General features: G+C 28.0%; 1 protein-coding gene and 1 long non-coding RNA gene across 2 annotated transcripts; both read left to right on the top strand.

The window, feature by feature from the left end:
* Window positions 1–9,792: 9,792 nt before the first annotated feature.
* On the top strand, window positions 9,793–10,160 carry LOC119672581. The gene is made up of 2 exons (XR_005251920.1): window positions 9,793–9,897; window positions 10,076–10,160. It is a non-coding gene; the product is annotated as an uncharacterized LOC119672581 (long non-coding RNA).
* Window positions 10,161–13,101: 2,941 nt separating this feature from the next.
* On the top strand, window positions 13,102–13,593 carry LOC119670833 (sarcotoxin-1C-like). Its single transcript, XM_038081254.1, has 2 exons — window positions 13,102–13,276; window positions 13,402–13,593. Exons 1-2 carry the CDS (start codon window positions 13,178–13,180, stop codon window positions 13,492–13,494), a joined length of 192 nt encoding a protein of 63 aa, XP_037937182.1. The 5' UTR covers window positions 13,102–13,177; the 3' UTR covers window positions 13,495–13,593.
* Window positions 13,594–18,595: the final 5,002 nt, after the last annotated feature.

Below are 18,595 nucleotides of genomic sequence, written 5' to 3'. Positions count from 1 at the left end.
AAAAAATTGCAGAATTGCAAAAATATAACAAATATTATTAGGAAATTTATAATTATTATTGTAAAATTGTATTTTATTTAGATATCATATTTGTCTCCTACATATTCAAACTAATAGTTCCTTTTAAGTATAATTCTTACCTAAAATAAAAGTTATAATCTACCTTTATCAATGGAAAATTGTATATTTCTTATCTGGAAAAGTGAAATTATCATATTTCATTTTCATGTATCGGACTTATATAGGATCCATATTTAAAAATAGCTTAAAGGTATGTTCCATAATGAATAAAGTATCTGCAGTCGAAAAAAAATTTGCAATTCTTTGAGATCGCGATTGATTGTTATTGCACTAGAAAATGATAGATACTTTAGTGCCTATAGATAGAAAACGTTAGATGCTTTAGTGTCTATAAATAGAAAACGTTAGATACTTTAGTGTCTATAGATAGATATATTGTATTCGCAATAGTTATTTCGTGTGAAAACTTCCATGCTTCAAATATTTGCGAAAAAATTCAAATACGATCAGTTAGTTTTATAATCTACTTCCAATAATTTTCTCATAGTCTGTCCCGAATTTTAAATCTAAAGCACAGTCATTGTTGAACTTTATATTGCACTAAACTTCATATTTTTCGAACACTAATAAATCAACTTTGACGAAAACATTTAGAACTTTCTACAATCAATACCGAATCCATACTTCATAGAAAAAGAAAGGATGGAGTTGAAGTCGTCCCGAATATCAAATCTAGAACATTCTTTGCTGAACTTAATATTGCATTTGTAATGTAATACACTTAGAAATACACTTAGAAAGCCGACAGATGCAATTGCCCACGCAGTCATGAAATGGAACCCGCAAGGAGTAAGAATACAAGGTCGTCTCAAAACCACCTGGCGAAGATTAGTGGCAACAGAAACAAACAAATCTTTTAACCAGCCACGTTTTACTGCCAGAAACAGAGACGAATGGAGGAAGTATATAAATATTATTTATAAATAGACTAAGTTCTAATTTTTAAATTTTAATTTTTTAATTAAGAACATGTCTTAATAATAATAATGTAATGTAATGTTGACCCTTTTCCGAGTTAGTTTATCTAGGTACTTTTACTCTTTGATAGCTGAGAAGTTTTTGCAGAGTCCCACCCATCTCTTACTGTGAAATCGTAAAAGAAATTCCAGTAAATAATTAAATTAAATAATAATTAGTTTTTAAAAAATAAAAATACCTTTACATAAAATGTTTGTTAATTATTACATAAATATTATAAAAAAAAAGGCTATAGTAAACTTTTACTTTCGTATAATATAAAATAAAAAAAAAATTTATATGTTTAATACTTATAAAATATTATTGTAGCTTAACTAACAACACACCTATCTATCTATCTAACTAATAAACGACTCTACGAGTCCCCAGCAAAATCGGTGTTTGGCACAATAATCGACTTAAACAATTTCAAACAAATATAAATAAAATAATATAATAATAAAATTAACTGGCATACAGAAAATGTTTGTGTAACTTTTCTTTTTTTCACTTTTTTTATTTTATTTGAAGTAACAAAATATAATATAATTTTAACATTTTTATTAACAAATATTTTAGTTGAAATCTCATTAACTAAAGTGGTCACAATCGGCGGAGAATACAAAAGGTAAGGCCTCATTCACGGCGACGGCAGCACACGTCACACTCATTCAGCAGAACTTTCACTGGAAAACTTATTCACAAATGAATAAGAAGAAATTTATTAACAAATTATTATGAATTCGTTTATTAAAAAAGTAAACAAATTAAATATGCAATTCAAAATGCAAAAAAAAAAATATATTGAAATGTGAACGAACTTCTTTCTGATCGTGATTTGGAGGTTAAGAAAGTCACTATTTTTATGTAGCTTACATATTTTATTGATAAGTTTAATATGACGTATTTATGACATTCATAGATTATATGTATTGGAAAAAACTATTTAACTATTTATTAACTAAGTTATTTAAGTTATTTAATAATGTATATCTTGAAATTATGAAAAATTAAACAGGAAATCATTTTAAGGATCCAACCTGCACATAGAAATATAAACCTGCACATAGAAATATATATTATTTTTATTCTGATGGATTATTGTCAGGGCTATATGGAGTTAGAATTTAAGAAAATTCTTCAATATAATCTACTAAAGCTTCAATTCAACGTTTTTCTTATAATTCTTCAGAATGTTGAAGTCAGTGATCAGCACTACCATAACTTTCGAGCATGTGAACAGAATGAATCGTTTTCTTCGAACTGCAGCTCAAGAACGATCTACATAAATGCAATAATAGACGTTTAATACCAAAACTCTTGAATCGTTTTCTTTAAACTATAATACAGCTTAAGAACGATCTACATAAATGCAATAATAGATGTTAAATACCGAAACTCTTCAATCGACACTCCGATCGGTTATAGCTTAAAAGGTTTACAGCTATTTTAGCTAGAGTTACACCCAATGCTACAATTTCTATCTTATCCGCAAAACATATGTTGCAATGATCCATTCATTCCAGAGAGACATGTCCGTAATTGAAATGGTCACAACCACATATTCTTACGAGACTCTAGTATTGATACGATAGGTTAACGTTGGTGTGAAAAGGAGCGTGTTGATACAACTATCAACACTTTTACTTCAAGAAATATATTATTGTTTATATAGTATATCATTGCTTTCAGAATGAGCTAGCAAAGACGCGTTACACAATTTGCTATCAGCATGTATTATCCTTATTAAATTATTTGATTTTCCAGATAAAGCTTAAAGGATCCGACAAGTTCAATTTTATTATCGTCGCTAAACCAGTAAAGAAACAATATCCAATATATTGATGAACTGCATCTCTAGTCCTGGCTAACAATATGAAAAGTGGTGAAGTGATTCTACCTTTTTGTTGTAGTGTGATACGATAAAGATTTGTGGCTTCGTTCTGTTCTTACAGATAACAGTGTTTAGTGTATAGTGTACGAAATAGGTTTATATAATCAGGTTATTTGGATCTCACGCCCTATCAAAAGCCAGTGAGATGTTAAGAAATACCGCAGTACCATATTGTTTTTTTTCCATATATCTGTCGATGTACAAACTATTCGATAATATTTCTTAGGCGCTCTATGCCCTTTCTCAGCTCAAACAAATGTTTTGGTATAATTGTAAACTTAAACTTAAAATTGTTAACTTAGAATAGTTAACAATCATCTTAAAAGTATTTTTTTTGAATTTTTTAATGCAATGGAATGATTAAGCTAAGTGATCACTATTGTGATATGCTGCTTCCTGGTTTGTTTGGCTTTAGTATGTTATTATATAAATATATAATATATAATTTATATTATACATTTATATAATATAAAATTTTTATTATACATTTATATAATATATAACCTAAATTTAATTTTAATAATCTCAAAATCACTCTTTATTTAACCCTTATATGTCCTTATATTCCTCCTGCGGAGAAGGGGTTAGGATCTTCCCAAGGTAAGGCATGCCTGTCGTAAAATCCCGGTGCCACGCTAAAACTGGTAGTATGGTAGTAAGTGAGGTCTGCACTTGCGACACGCCACCGGAGGTGTAATTCCAGTACTACGGGCCCTCAGCTTCGACTGTGCTGACCGCTTGTGGTTAGATTCGTAGTGGCTGTGGTTGATACCCAAATTTACACGGGAATAATATTTTGGATGGTAGTTTGGATATTGTAAATGTTTAATATGAAACTTTTTAATCTTAAACACATCAAAAGTTTAGTAAAAACTTCAATTTTTTATATCAAATTTTCACTGCAAACTATTGCGATTAAGATGTGATGCACTTGCCTTTGCAGAAAACTTTATGTATCTGATCGCCCTCTGTGTTGTCTGTGTTGGTCTTTCGTCTGTTGAAAATGGATCTAATATGGTCAAATGAATTATTTTCTTTATTTCCTTGAGTTTTGAATTTTAATTCAAATCAATTACGTCCTTTCAGTTTTTACCGGTTATTATGTCTAAAATAAACTTATTAGATAACTTTGTTGCATAATAAATATGGTATCTTATTGTTGGTAGTAAATGAATGATTATATATGAAATTTCACATTACAAATTATATAATAAAATAAATTAAGTTGCAAGTGAAATGTTTAAAATATATATACTAATAAAGGGAACCTATTGCACAATCATATAGTTAGTCTGGAAAAGGTTTCTGTGTGAAAGTGCACAGACTTACCTTTAACCTTGCACTTGCGATTCCGTCATGGACCTGACCAAACAAAAACTTAGGAAACGAAATTTCACCAGTCAATAAAAAAAATAAATAAATAAATAATGGGAAGGAAAAAAAGTGTCGAGTATCTAGTAAATTTGTGTATTGAAGTTTTGCTGATGGCAACCGAAAAATTTGTTCCTTTACAAACAAGTTTAGTATTTGACGGAGATCGTGCGAAAATATTCAGGTTTCGACAAACTTCAGTCTTCTTCATGGATTAAATGTACGCACATGTAACTTTGAAGAAATTTTTGGAATTTATGGTTGTCGAAAATAAAAGTCTCAAAAAAAAAGATATATTTATTTGTTTTTATAAAAATGCATAGGTGTGGCTGTGCGTGAAATTCATTTATTTTCACAAATCAAAATTTATTGTAGTAAATTCATTAAAAGATACTTGACAGAAGTTGGAAGTGGCAGGTATTCCAAGTTGGAGTTGGCAGATGACATATTAATTTGTAAAAATTTATATATGAATAAATTGTGAATAGAAGTCATTGTTATGTTATTTAATATTTTAATTTAAAAAAAATAAAATACGATAAAAATCTTTTAGAAAATGCGGAGATATTAAATATATACACTGTGACATATACACTTAATAAGTTTCAAATTTATTAGGTGTATATGATTATAAAATTTATATTGATAATTAATTAGCAATATTTAAAACTAAGTTGTGAATAATCCATTAACTCCTGCAGTATTTCTGGTTAAATTTAGTATTATTTATACTTTGATAAAGTCTGATGTGCTGATATGATATGTGATATAATAAGATATATGATATAATATGTAAAATAAAAACAATATTTTTATTAGATCTTATAACATATAGAAAGGTACGGTCATAAAGTTACTGGCGATTATACTTTTTAATCTTTTCAATCATTAATGACAACATGGATGTCATCCAACATAACAACATCATTTGAGGAATTACTACTGTACGTAATATAGTACTCTCCTCAGAGCACTAACATACTATAGGTTATTCACACTTCGTGCATTTCTACACGATGTAGAAGGATGGATGATATCATACAATAAAAAACGAACACTAAGGTTCCACCACCTTGGCAACGCCATTAATGACAACATCATTCGAGGAATTACTACAGCCCGTAATATAGTACTCTCCTCAGACCACTTCAGATCATAGATTATTCACCCTTTGTGCACTTCCACACGATGTAGAGGGATGGATGTTATCATAGAAAAATAAACGAACACTAAGATTGTTTGTGAGAAAATTTCTTCTTAAGTTTAAGTTTCTTCTTCTTAATTTCTTCTTTCTTCTTAAGAAATTTTCGTTCTCTTGAAAAAATAAACACTTCGTGCACTTTTAAACGATGAAGAGGGATGAACAATATCCTAGAATAAGAAAGAAAACAAAGATTGTTTGAGAGAAAATTTCTTCTTAAGAAAAATTAGGTACCTTAAGAAAATAAATAAAATACATACATAGGTTAATTACCCTTTGTGAACTTCTACACGATGTAGAGGAATGAACTATATCATAGAATAAGAAAAGAACACTAAGATTGGTTACGAGAAAATTTTCCTTATCTTCTTCTTACTTCTGGAGATTTTTGGTCTCCTGAAAAAATAAATAAAACACGACCATATCAGGTTTTTCAAGACCTTCACAACAATCACTTTCACTGGCAAAGTTATATCGATGCGACGAGAAGACAGTGCTCTAGTATTAAAAGTTTTTTAAATTATATTAAGAAAAAAAAAAGATAAAGGAGAAAACGTCAAGTTCTACGGAACAATTAACTTGAGACAACACAAACTAAAGTTGTTATATGAGACTGGAAACGTTGCTTATGAATTAGAGATACGTAGAAAATATTATCTGCCTTATACCAATATTCGACACCAGATTATTGGGGTTATTTAAATTAGTAAGTATGTAAGTCCATTCACAAAAGATTTTCATTTATTTCCATTTCGAATCATTTTTCGCAATTTATCAAATATTTATTTATTTTTAAATCATTCACTTATATTACGTCTACATATTTTTGCCTACGGTCCTTCTACTCTTGAAAAGAATCTGATATCTAGGAAGTATCTGGAGCATCTGCTGTATAACTGCCCGGCTCTCTATAGAACTCGGCAAAAATACTTGGGTGTTGTCAGTTTTACCGAACTGAAGTCCATACCTGAGGTTTCTGTTGAAATACTAAAAAAATTCGCTAATAACACGCGCATCCTAAGCGATACACACTATAGCTAAAAAAAATTTAGAGTCTGATCTAGTATCGCAATATTTAGTATTTTCAATGTATGCTTTATGTGTCATTTAAATTTCATTTGAAATAATATAATAATTGCAAACAATTATATTAACAACCCATAAACAGTTTCTACAAATTCGAAGTAAATGAAATTATATGTTTGTTTTACTTAATTTGTTATCAAGTAATTAACTGAAATTTATCAAATCATTTGAGCGATAAAGCAAATTTTCCTCACGTAATGATTTTAAAAATCACCGCACGCTCCAGAAATTGTAGAAAATGGTAGAATTACAGAAGAAAATCTCTGAAGAAAAGTCAAGCATAAATTCTAAAACTCCATGGTGCAACTGTCAAAACGTTACTGGCGTCATTTATCTGCACTGAAGTCTTATTTCACTGCATTTTGCATATATACGTAATTTCTAAAAATTCTTGAATTTAAATTCTGCATTTCAGATGGATTTCCTGCAACACATATTTACATACCTACATATATGCGCATACATACATACACATAGCATGCGTTGATTATTTTAAATTGAATACTAGCGGCAATGCTAAGGCAAACCGTTGCAAACAAAATGAAATGACAATTTATTGAGATACAAATTAGATACTTCTAGTCAGTGGAAGAGTTGGTATGTGTGTAAGCTTTAATGTTACACTGCATTTCTGGAATAATTATTCGTTTCCAAAACACAGTTAAACGCATCGCTTCGAATAATCATCATAAAATTGCACATTTCATTTGGAATTTAAAATGCCACTTCTAATGTGCCACCAACTGTGATTGGTGACAGTAACAAATTATTCTCATTTCCATTTTTGTTACCTGAGATCGTAAATTAAAACTGTAAATGATATGCTTGAGTCGGACATATTTTGGAGTCCACATTTATTTTAATCATAATTTATATGCACATATAATGTGCTTATGTTTATGATCTACGTTGTGACACACACTCTTGAAATGCTTGGAAGTTCCACAGTTGAAGTATTCCACAGATTCGCAAAAAGAGTCGTCGCCTTACATAAAGCCCAATACAAATCAAGATAGTGGTATTCGCTTTAGCTGATGTCAATAGGTACAAATAGGTCTTCGTCTTACATAAAGCCCAATACAAATCAAGATAGTGGTATTCGCTTTAGCTGATGTCAATAGGGACAAATAGGTCGTCGTCTTACATAAAACAAAACACAAATCAAGATAGTGGTATTCGCTTCAACTAGTGTCAATACGGACAAATAGGTCTATATGTGTCTACATATCTATAAAACGCCCATCCTGACTAATTTAACCTAACCTTACTTGTAATGAAAATATAAAAAAATACTCTTTGTCCCTAATCAATGTATTAATATTATATAGATAAATACCTATTTAATTTTTCATACTTCGTTAAATATTCTGTTTAATGATCATGATAAAATAGAAATGTAGGCTTCAAAAACTACTTTAATTAAATCTTTTATAATCTCTTGAGTTTTAATTTTTGCATTTTGTAACCCAGATCTTTGTTTATAGGCCTAAGAAATAGTAGATTCTATAAAAATATGTGATGAAAATAGGCAGCGGATTGCACATGTCTTACAGTCATCAGAAGCTCTCTATTACCAGTTAATACCGCATCCTTCTGATAAAATAGAAATGTAGAATGACCGACAAATGAATGGATACTAGATTTAGTTGTTTATATGCCTTCAGCAGTTCTAGAGTAATATGATCCAGCCTAAGGATTTTGTTAGATTTTCGATTTCGAATCGATTTTTCAATTAATATTTGCTTACTCTTTAATTTCATTATCAAAATAAATCTGTATTTCAATTGGTGTATAAATATTATCTCCTCAATTAACCACGATAATTCCGATGTTTCTGTTATCAGTCAGATCCTCTACGATTTCATTTATTTTGGTATCTCAAGTTTATTAAGATCTTATATAAAAAAATAAGTTATTTTATACATGGTCATTCCATTACTTTTAATTAATAATAGTTATACAATCTCTTTATTATATTAGTTCCCACAGATTGTATGAGGAGCTAAGGGTCACAATCAGATTTTTCCATTTCGTTCTATTGAATGCAACCGTCTTTACTTCTCTTCAGGTTTTTTTAGTCCTCGCAGCTTTGAGACCAAGTTGCCTGTGCTATGTACGAGCCGACTATTTTTTTCGTAGGGTTCCCTGCGTATTCCAGTCTATGGTGGTTCAGGTAATATCTTTATTGCTTTTCTCTTAATATCAGAAAAATTACCCTTAAAATCTGTATATATATTATAAATTGTAATTTTTATAAATCATTATCAACAACATTATTGAATATTTATTTCAAAATTAATATTTTATTTTAAATAATATATAATATTTAATATATAATAATATTTAATATATATATATATAATATAATATTATATATATAATAGTATAGTATAGTATTATTATATATGATATATATATATATATATATATATATATATATATAATATATACTATATATATGATATATATATATATAATATATATATGTATATATATAGCGTATATATATATATATATTTAGATAACATTGCTGTTTACTATATGTTATATATATAGTATATAGTTATCTCCTGTTTCCATAATTTAATGATTATATATATAATCTATAATCTATGCCATGAAGGACCTCCTTAAAAAATTTATTAAAAAATTTTTGTGAATTTTTATTTATAAAGAGTATATTGTCTGTGTTCAGAGAGTAATTCTTAATAAAAATGCGGAACTTACCATACGAAACAACAGATTGGCGTACTATTTCGTTATAATTACTGAAACTGGCGGTTTATTTGGATGGGTTCTTTCAATACATCTGGAAAAGATGTGAGGACAGAATAAGTATAAAATATATTAATAACATTGTTGTGTACTATATATTATATATATAGTATATAGTATATACTTATTTTACTGCTTCTATAATTTAATGATTATATATAGGTGATTGATTTAAGTATATTTATAGCTTCATCTACATATATCTATTCAAACTACGCATTTTCTCAAGTATTGTTTCTTTAATTTTTTTATCGCTGTTAATATCAATGGGTACTTTACAAATCGGTGTTACTTTTATTGGATATATAAAATTTTATTTCCAAAGAAATCCACTCTAGTAACTTAAAAAAAAATTCCCTTTTGCTCTTGCGAAATATCTTATCACTTTAAGTTTATGAAGCAGTGCATATATAAACTGCAAGATTTTCAGAATTATTATCAGTATTAATTACGCTTTCTTACCATATAAACAAATTATTAATTAAATTGCATTTAAACAATGGGATTTCTTAAGAAAATTGGCAAGAGAATTGTAAATGGAAAATTTCTGAATATATAAAAAGATCTTGCAAATATAATTAATATATTATAATTATAATTAGCAATTATAATAATAATTATAATTAGAATATTTATTTAATATATTTAAAATATTTATTTATTTATAAAATATGATATTTAACTCTGAACATTACTGTATTGCTTTACAGGAACGTGTCGGCCAAAATACCAGAGATGCCACAATCCAGACGATTGCAGTAGCTCAACAGGCAGCAAATGTGGTGGCAACTGTGACAAAATGAAGGATAAAATATTGTTTTAAATTAATAATCAAGTGGATGTGTTTAACTTAAAATATTATTATTATTATATATAGAAGCACATTGTAGTAAAATAATGAATTTAATGGAAATAAAATAATATACTATATTTTTGAGCATAAATAAAACAAATGTAATTGTTCTTAATTCAAAGATATAAAATTTTTGTTTTTGTCAATGATTGATAGAATAATTTTAACCTTTAAGACGAATTTAAATTTTATATGGAATTGATAATTTTTTTTATGTGTTCAGATTGGAGACTTATTGAGTGATATGATAAAACCTTAGATCTAACTACTATTTTTCCAACGAAGCTATGGCCAGCTCTAAGAAATGGAAAATATATAGAAAGTACCTAAGTTTACCCACTTCAGATAAAACATTTGGTTTCCACTGTTATTTATAAAGATAGTCAATCTTTGAATAACCAAATCGTAATAAAGACAATAATGACAGAAATCTCAATTAGTAGGAAAATACTACAGAACACAAAAAATTTGGAACTTGTTCTATCAATAATGAGAAGAGGAGGAGACCTCGTACTACGTGCTGTAAGTCTGTCTAGCACTGATGCATAAAGGTAAAAAATTTCTAAATGGATATCTTTTACTCTATACTATAATTTATAAACGAAATCAGATCCAGAGAGACACTCTAAGTCAATGAGGCACAATAGATATCTAGTGTCAAAGTATTAAATCCCTAACAGATTAATGATAGTAATGATTAGATATATAAAAAAAAACGATTTCATTTTTTATTGTAAGGGATTTAAGAAGGTAAAAAAACTAATTCAATACGATCCAATTGTCTGGTTAGAAAAGGTTTTGATAATGAAAAATTTATCAAATTTACGCAAACTTTTAGTAGTGCATTTGCATAAGAGTATTACTTGGTCGCAAGATTTGTATGACCAGACACTCAAGATAAGATTTTCGATATGATAACATCATATCTAAGATTACATTAAGTGTTTAACAATAACTACATAATGATGACTTCATTGTTTATCTTTATTTATTACTATGGTATACAAATCTTTGGGTCTATCATTTTGCGAATTGGTTACGGAATTTCAAATATAAAAATATTAATGTGTGATATTTAAAAGTTGAAAATTTATTAAAAAAAAAACAATTATTTAAATAAAATACATTTTTATAATATTATAATCAATTTTTTAAGTATGTTAACGACAGTTTGAAACCACAGGTCCCACATTATATAGCTATGGGTTTTTCGGATTAAAAAGTACCTAATCAACAAAATGTTATAGCGGGTAAAATTATATTACAACGTTTATTATATACATTAATGTAAAGAAATTCGCTAATGTAAAATATAATATCAATGAATACTTGCAATAATAATTTTTTTTTAATATATATCTGGTAATTTTTTTTTTTTGTCATTATACTTTGTTAGTTTAAATTTTATTTATTTTATTTGTACAGCTTTATTAACCTATAACAATACATTATTTATTGATAGCAATAATTATATTTATAAGTACTGTTAACAAAACATATTTAAATATTTATTAGACATCTTCAAAAAGTCTTCTTCATAAAAAATTAAAAAAATTAAATTAATACAAAATCACTAACAATTCAAATATTTTAAGAGGTATTTAATCACATATATAATTACTATATATCTTTTAAACACTTTTAAAAATATTCATCAAATTTAATTACTTTTTTAAAAATTTTTACTTTTCTTAAATAATTGCTATATAGTGATATGAATAATCACTATGATATATTATGATTATATGTTTTTATTATAATAAAAAAATGTATTTTGCCTTAATATTGGAAAACTTTAAACTTTAAAAAATACCTTTTAAATATTATTATAGTATATATGGTATTAACAGATATGAAGTCATAATTTGCAATGTAAATTTCGAACTTTCTAAGTCTAGTTATAATGAACTTAATATTTGGTTCATTTATTAAACATATATACATACATTTATATATATATATATATATATATATATATATATAGATATACAATAAGTTTATACTTATTTGTCCTCAATGCACAATTATTGTGATTAATGTAGTTCTCATTTTATGTAAGACCGCATCCAAAATCCGCCATTCATATAACCTACCAAAATAGTACTCCACCTTTTGTTTCATACAAATGTTACAGTTTCCTATCTTTATTAAGAATTCACTCTGAACAGAAGATAATAATTTCACAAATGAAAATTTATAAAAATTTTTATAAACTACAACATTTTTATAATTTTTCTAAGAAGTCCTTTTATCGTATAGATTTTAAAAAAAATTTAAAAAACCCACTATAAACATTGTTAAATAGCCACCAACTAAATATGTCACTGAACACGTGTATTTTTCTATATGAATTATTATAACTTGTTAAAAAATTTATTTTAAAATTTATTTATCTTTTATTATTTACGATATTTTTATCAGTATATTTTACGCACTCAAAATTATAAATTTAAAAAACAATAATAATTTTTTTTCGATATTAAGATAGATATTATTTCACTTGCCACTTTAAGTAACTTAATTACAGCTGTAATGGTCACGTTGTTGCCTACTGATGTCCATAAACTTATCAACTATGATTTATAATAATTTACAAACCATAAAGTAATATATATTTCCCCTTGTTGGTTTTCTTAAGATAACAAATTCACTACCTACATAATAGAATATGAGACATCCATCATCAGCAACAACACTCCTCTTATAGAGTAACTTAATGACGTTTCTTATATTTCATGGGATTTTTTTAAGCCCTCATTCTGGGAAGCTTTTGAAAGCCATAATCTTTTATTGCGAATGCATCGAAACAAAAATCCCCTTTAACTCTGATGATTTTCCTTATCACTTTAAGTGTAGAAACTGTTCATATATAAGCAGCAAAGAGTTCAAGAATATTATCAGTCTAAAATAGTACTTCATCAGCTTATAAACAAATTATTAAATAATTTTTATATCAACAATGAATTTTCAAAAAATATTTTTATTCGTTGCCTTCGTTGTTTTCGCTTTCAGTATGGGAGCTGAAGCCGGTTGGCTTAAAAAAATCGGCAAAAAAATTGTAAGTAAAAAAATTAATAAAATTAATAGCAGTAAAAAATTTAAAATAAATTAATATTCAATTAATTACTTATAAACAATATAGCTGAATAATATCAACTAAAATAAATATTAAATTATTTACAGGAACGAGTCGGTCAACACACAAGAGACGCCACAATCCAAACCATAGGAGTGGCTCAACAGGCAGCAAATGTAGCAGCGACTTTAAAAGGATAAAGTATATAGATGATCTTGAAGCTTATAATTAATGGAGTCACTTAGTTCTTATTTTAATATTAGAATTATTAATAACAATGCAATTATTAATTAATTAATTTAATCAATACAATAAAAAATAAAACTATGTAAATTAAAATGTATTTGTTTATATAGCTCTTGGTCAAAACGTACATAAGATATTTCCTATTTAAATTATACACCTGAACATGGAGCAGATATTTTTTAGATACGGAAGCGAAAAAATCAAATGACTTAGAGTTTCGCACATAAAGCTAACTATCATAAAAAAAAATGTTACACCGTTTAAATATATCACAAAAATAATTCAATGAGACTTGCTGGTCTTAAATTATGAATTTTTTAATAGAAGCAAAATTCCCTTTTCCCTTTCAAATAGAAGAAAATCGAACTCTCTCATAGAGATGCCCCGTAGAGATATCAGTCTTGTAGTAGGTTTACTTACAGGGCATTGTATTTTAGGTAACCATGCTAGGAGACTAAATCTCCGTTTCAACCAAATCTGCCGCAGTTGTGGTGAGGATGATGAAGCGCCTCCCACCTGCTTTTCTTCTGTCCGGCATATGCACGGCGCCACCTTACATTTTAATGGCTTCTTTTTTGAGATCTTGACGAACTTCAGGACCTCCCTTAAAATGGCATCATAAGATTCTAGATAGTTCTAACCCTTGAGTTTTTAATAATACGGTAGCAGAATGGGCCTATAGACCTAAGTAGATCCCTTAGGATCGCCAGTATAATCTAACGTAATATTAGATCAAATAATTTTAATATTTAAAAATCAAATGAAACGATAACATAAATTTGAATGTTCTGTTGTTGTTATTATTGTAGGGATAGATCCCTAGTTGATGAGGAAACCTACTTTATTCGTTTTGTTGATAAGTAGTATAACTCCAGTAGAAGTATAGAATGGGACTTGCCATCGATGTAAGCCAGCTAACTATCAGAATGTCCTGTTCACATTCGTTGATCGTTTTTAAAATTTTAATGTGGTAGTTTAATCTTTAGCTTAACCTTGCCTAAAAGGAGACTTCTCGATGCCACCTTCCAGTGACTATTCAAATTTATTCTATAGCAGAAAGTTATTCTGAATCTGGAGCTTCTATTCTTTTCTTTAATTAAGAAAAAATATAATGCACTACTACATTACCTTAGATGATTGTGACAAAATATTACTGCTACCTACAAGGAATTGAGACTTTTAGACTTCAGTTTTATGTGACTCTCCGATATTGAAGATTAAGAGAAAAATGCTAAGTCGACAACTTCTGTCTTCATCCGTATGAGGAATTCAGCAATTCCTTGAAATATGACACCTATAGTGCACTACTACGTTACGAGCTGAATAAGATAGATATTTTGAAGGTAATAGATAATCATATCTACAAATAAAAAGTAAAAACTTTATATTACTTGTAACTATCCAATTTTTCTTCTCCTTTCCTCTCTTCTGATATAATATTAGGAAACTCTTAACACAAACCAAATATATAATAATTTATCTCAATAAGATGAGTATGTCTCATATAGAAAAATGTCGTCTTTACCTGAAAGAAGATAACATTTTTAGACATTGAAATTTACTTTGTGCAGATGGAAGAATTTCTTAACAAAGAGCATAATTCGCTATCATCAAAATAGAATTGGAGCTGTCTGATTTGGCGAAATAACGCCACTATCTTAAAGAGGATGATGCTTCACGAATTTATATTCTTTGTGAATGTCCGAACTTGACTGCGTGTTTGATGTCACAAAATACTGTCTCCAAGAAGGAAGACGACACTAGCTCTGACACTTCTGTTAAAGTCTGATATTAGGGACTCTACAAAAAATACCAAATTAAATTCATAACAACATTACCATTTCGATAAGAGGGGTCAGTTTAATGTAAAAGTCTGTATTTAGAAGGATATGAGACTCATATACTTCATATTCAAACAGTGCTTCAATCCATCCATTTTGTGTTATATTCTTAAATATACTGAGAATCCATTATTACCAGTTTAATTCAACAATAAACTAGGGAATATCGTTTTAATTACAATGACTTTTATTAGTAGTTTTTTTCACATTCGTGGCTTGTTGCATTTTACGCTACTGAGACAAGCGCCGAGTCTAAAAAAAGTCCCAAGCGTCCCCTGGTGGTATTGCGTTGTTTTGCAGTTTCATTCAAAACATATTTCAGATATGTACTTCACACTATAAACCTCACTTGTTTCCTCAATTAGTCACTTCGCATTTATGTTGTGTTTTTTTTGGTTAAATTTTTTTTTTTTTGGCAATAAACTAAAAAATATTTACTTGAGTTTTACTTTCTTTCTTTAAATTCGAATATTATTGTATTTGAGGTTTATGGGTCAAATCTTTTACTCATTTAAATACAAAAACTGTGTTTACACCTCGCTTTCATGTCTGTTACACCCTCGCAAACCAACTGTTTTCTTTCTTTGCTATTCTTTATTTGCTAATAATTTTTTAAATGTACAGTAAATTTATTTATTTTATTTAATTTAATTTTATTTTATTTTTTTGGCTTTTTTAGTTTTTTGTTTTTTAATCCGAATAAGAATTTAAGCGAAATAAAACTGTCTTTCGACATTTTATTGTCTGCATTTTTGTAGCGAAACTCATTACAAACGTCTACATTGGTCTACACTGGTCTACTTTTGGACCAGAGCTCAAAATAATAAAGAATTTTATGAGCTCATAACGGCTTAATGAAAGCGTTCCAATAAAAATTTTTCAATTATTCATTTAATTATAATTTTGATTTTTTTATTTTTTAATATTATTATTATTTTTTTTTCTTTTTGTTTTAATTCATTATTTGCATTAGAAATTACTTAATTTTTTTTTTTGGTTTCGTAGGTGTTTAACAATTCAATCAATCACTTTTGCTAAACAAATGATCATTAAAAAAAAAATGAGCTCTGAACTAAGCAGGTGGCCTCAGATAATTTTAATAGTAATTACACAAAATGAAAGAAATACTTAAAAATCAGTGATTACCTATATATATATATATTTTATTGTTAATTAAATGAAGAGGTACGAGTAGTTTGAAGTCACTGAGAAGTTGAACGTGAACATGGCCATATGATTAATACTGTCAATAAAAAAAAAGTAGGAAAAAGTGAGCCTTAGGGATATAGTAGGTTTACTTACAACTTTCTCATAGAAATCCATTAAAACAATTTGCATTATTGCTGAATAAGTAACTAGCTCTAACTAAAGCTCAATTTTTTACTCATATCAATATGGATATCTTTACTTTTAAATTTCATAAAAAAGAAGCTAATCCGAACTGAACAACTTTCTTCCACTTATAAACATCTTAACTTTTAAATTTCCCTTAGAGAAGAAGCTATAGTAAATAAATATATTTTCCTTTTATAAAAATCCTAACTTTTAAATTTTTCATAGAAAAACAGATAATCTTGACAAGATTTTTCTTTCTCCTTTATTAGCATAATACCTCCTTCACTTCTAAATTCCCAATAGTAACCCATTAACATGATTTGGAATATTATAGGAAATGAATCTAACCTCAATTGAACCTCGTTCTGCTATTATAATCAGATATTTATAATATAGCTATCAAGAATACAGCTATCAAGAATACAGCTTTATTATACAAAATATGAATCCATTAACACGACTTGGATTATTAGAGGAAATGGAACTAACCTTAATTAAACCTTGTTCTACTATTATAATTAGATACTTATAATACAGCTACCAGCAACTTTACGCATTACCAAAATGACCTATTAACACGATATAGATTACTATATAAGACATAGAACTAGTCCTAACTTAATTAGTCCTACCTCATTTTGTTCTTTTAAATATAATGTTAGCTTTATTTTGAAATATCTCGTGGTAACTCTATTAACTTAGTTTGGATTATTGGATTAATATAATAGGAGGAACAAGTCCCAACAAAATCTCAGTTATGTTCTAACTTTATTTTTAAATAATTCGTTATAACCTATTAATATATATTGTAATATTAAAAGAGCTACCTATTACTTAACCTCTGTTTTTCCTTTTTAAGTATCATATAGCTTAAAACTCAACTTTTTCATATTAGCCTAACCTTAACATTTTAATTTAAGTTATACCGACGATCGCTAGTAAATCCACTCAGGCCTATTGGCCCATTATGTTGCCATATAGTGAAAAAAACTTAGGACTTAAAACCACCTAGAATTATGTTGCCATATAGTGAAAAAAACTTAGGGCTTAAAACCACCTAGAATCTTAGGCAAAGCTTAGAATGCTGTTTAGTGAGAGGTCTTGCAATTGATTAAGATCGTCAAGGAAGAGAGCACTTAAAGTGTTGAGTCGCCACTGTACAAGAGCTGAGTAAAGACAAAGTACATGAGAGGCATAGATTAACTCTACTAACACGATGTACGTTATTACAAATATGTTATCGCAGAAAGCTTATAATGCAAGAACTAGAAGAAGACTCTGAAATAGGTAGATTAAAACATATTAAAATAATCTTGAAAAAAACAAAATTACAGACAAATACTCGTTGATGAAGTTATCCGGGAAGGAATATTAAAAGAACCTTTTTAATGTTAGGGGCATTTAAGAAAAAAGTAGTCCTCTGTTTACCTCAGTATTCTCCTAATAACTATAATAATAATCTTTCAAACAAATTATTTCAAAATTAGAACGACAGGTGTTGACATCGATACGTGAAAGCGTAGTGCCTTAATCTCTGATTAAGACCCTATTACACTTTTATCTATAAAATGTAATCTTTTAATTTTAACTGATTGTTTATATTTATTTGTAATATGTTTTTTGAGTTATTAGTGTTTATGTAAAAAAATTCAATTCATAATTTCTTAATATCTGCATTTGTGGCTTTATGAGCAATTTTCCATGAATAAAGACATTGCGAGAACGCCTACAAGCCACTGGCACGTAGCTTTGTGGCATTTGGGAGTGTTCCATTGCTGTTGATATTTTTATTTGCGATCTACAATCTGCGATTTGCGATCTGTGGAACCACGCATTTAAGTGAATTCCAACACGGCTTGGTGTTTAATAATTCACTGGA

This window comes from Teleopsis dalmanni, chromosome 1, assembly GCF_002237135.1.
Source record: "Teleopsis dalmanni isolate 2A chromosome 1, ASM223713v2, whole genome shotgun sequence".
NCBI lineage: Eukaryota > Metazoa > Arthropoda > Insecta > Diptera > Diopsidae > Teleopsis > Teleopsis dalmanni.
The sequence above is the reverse complement of the archived record's forward strand: the minus strand, read 5'-3'. Positions and strand labels throughout refer to the sequence as shown.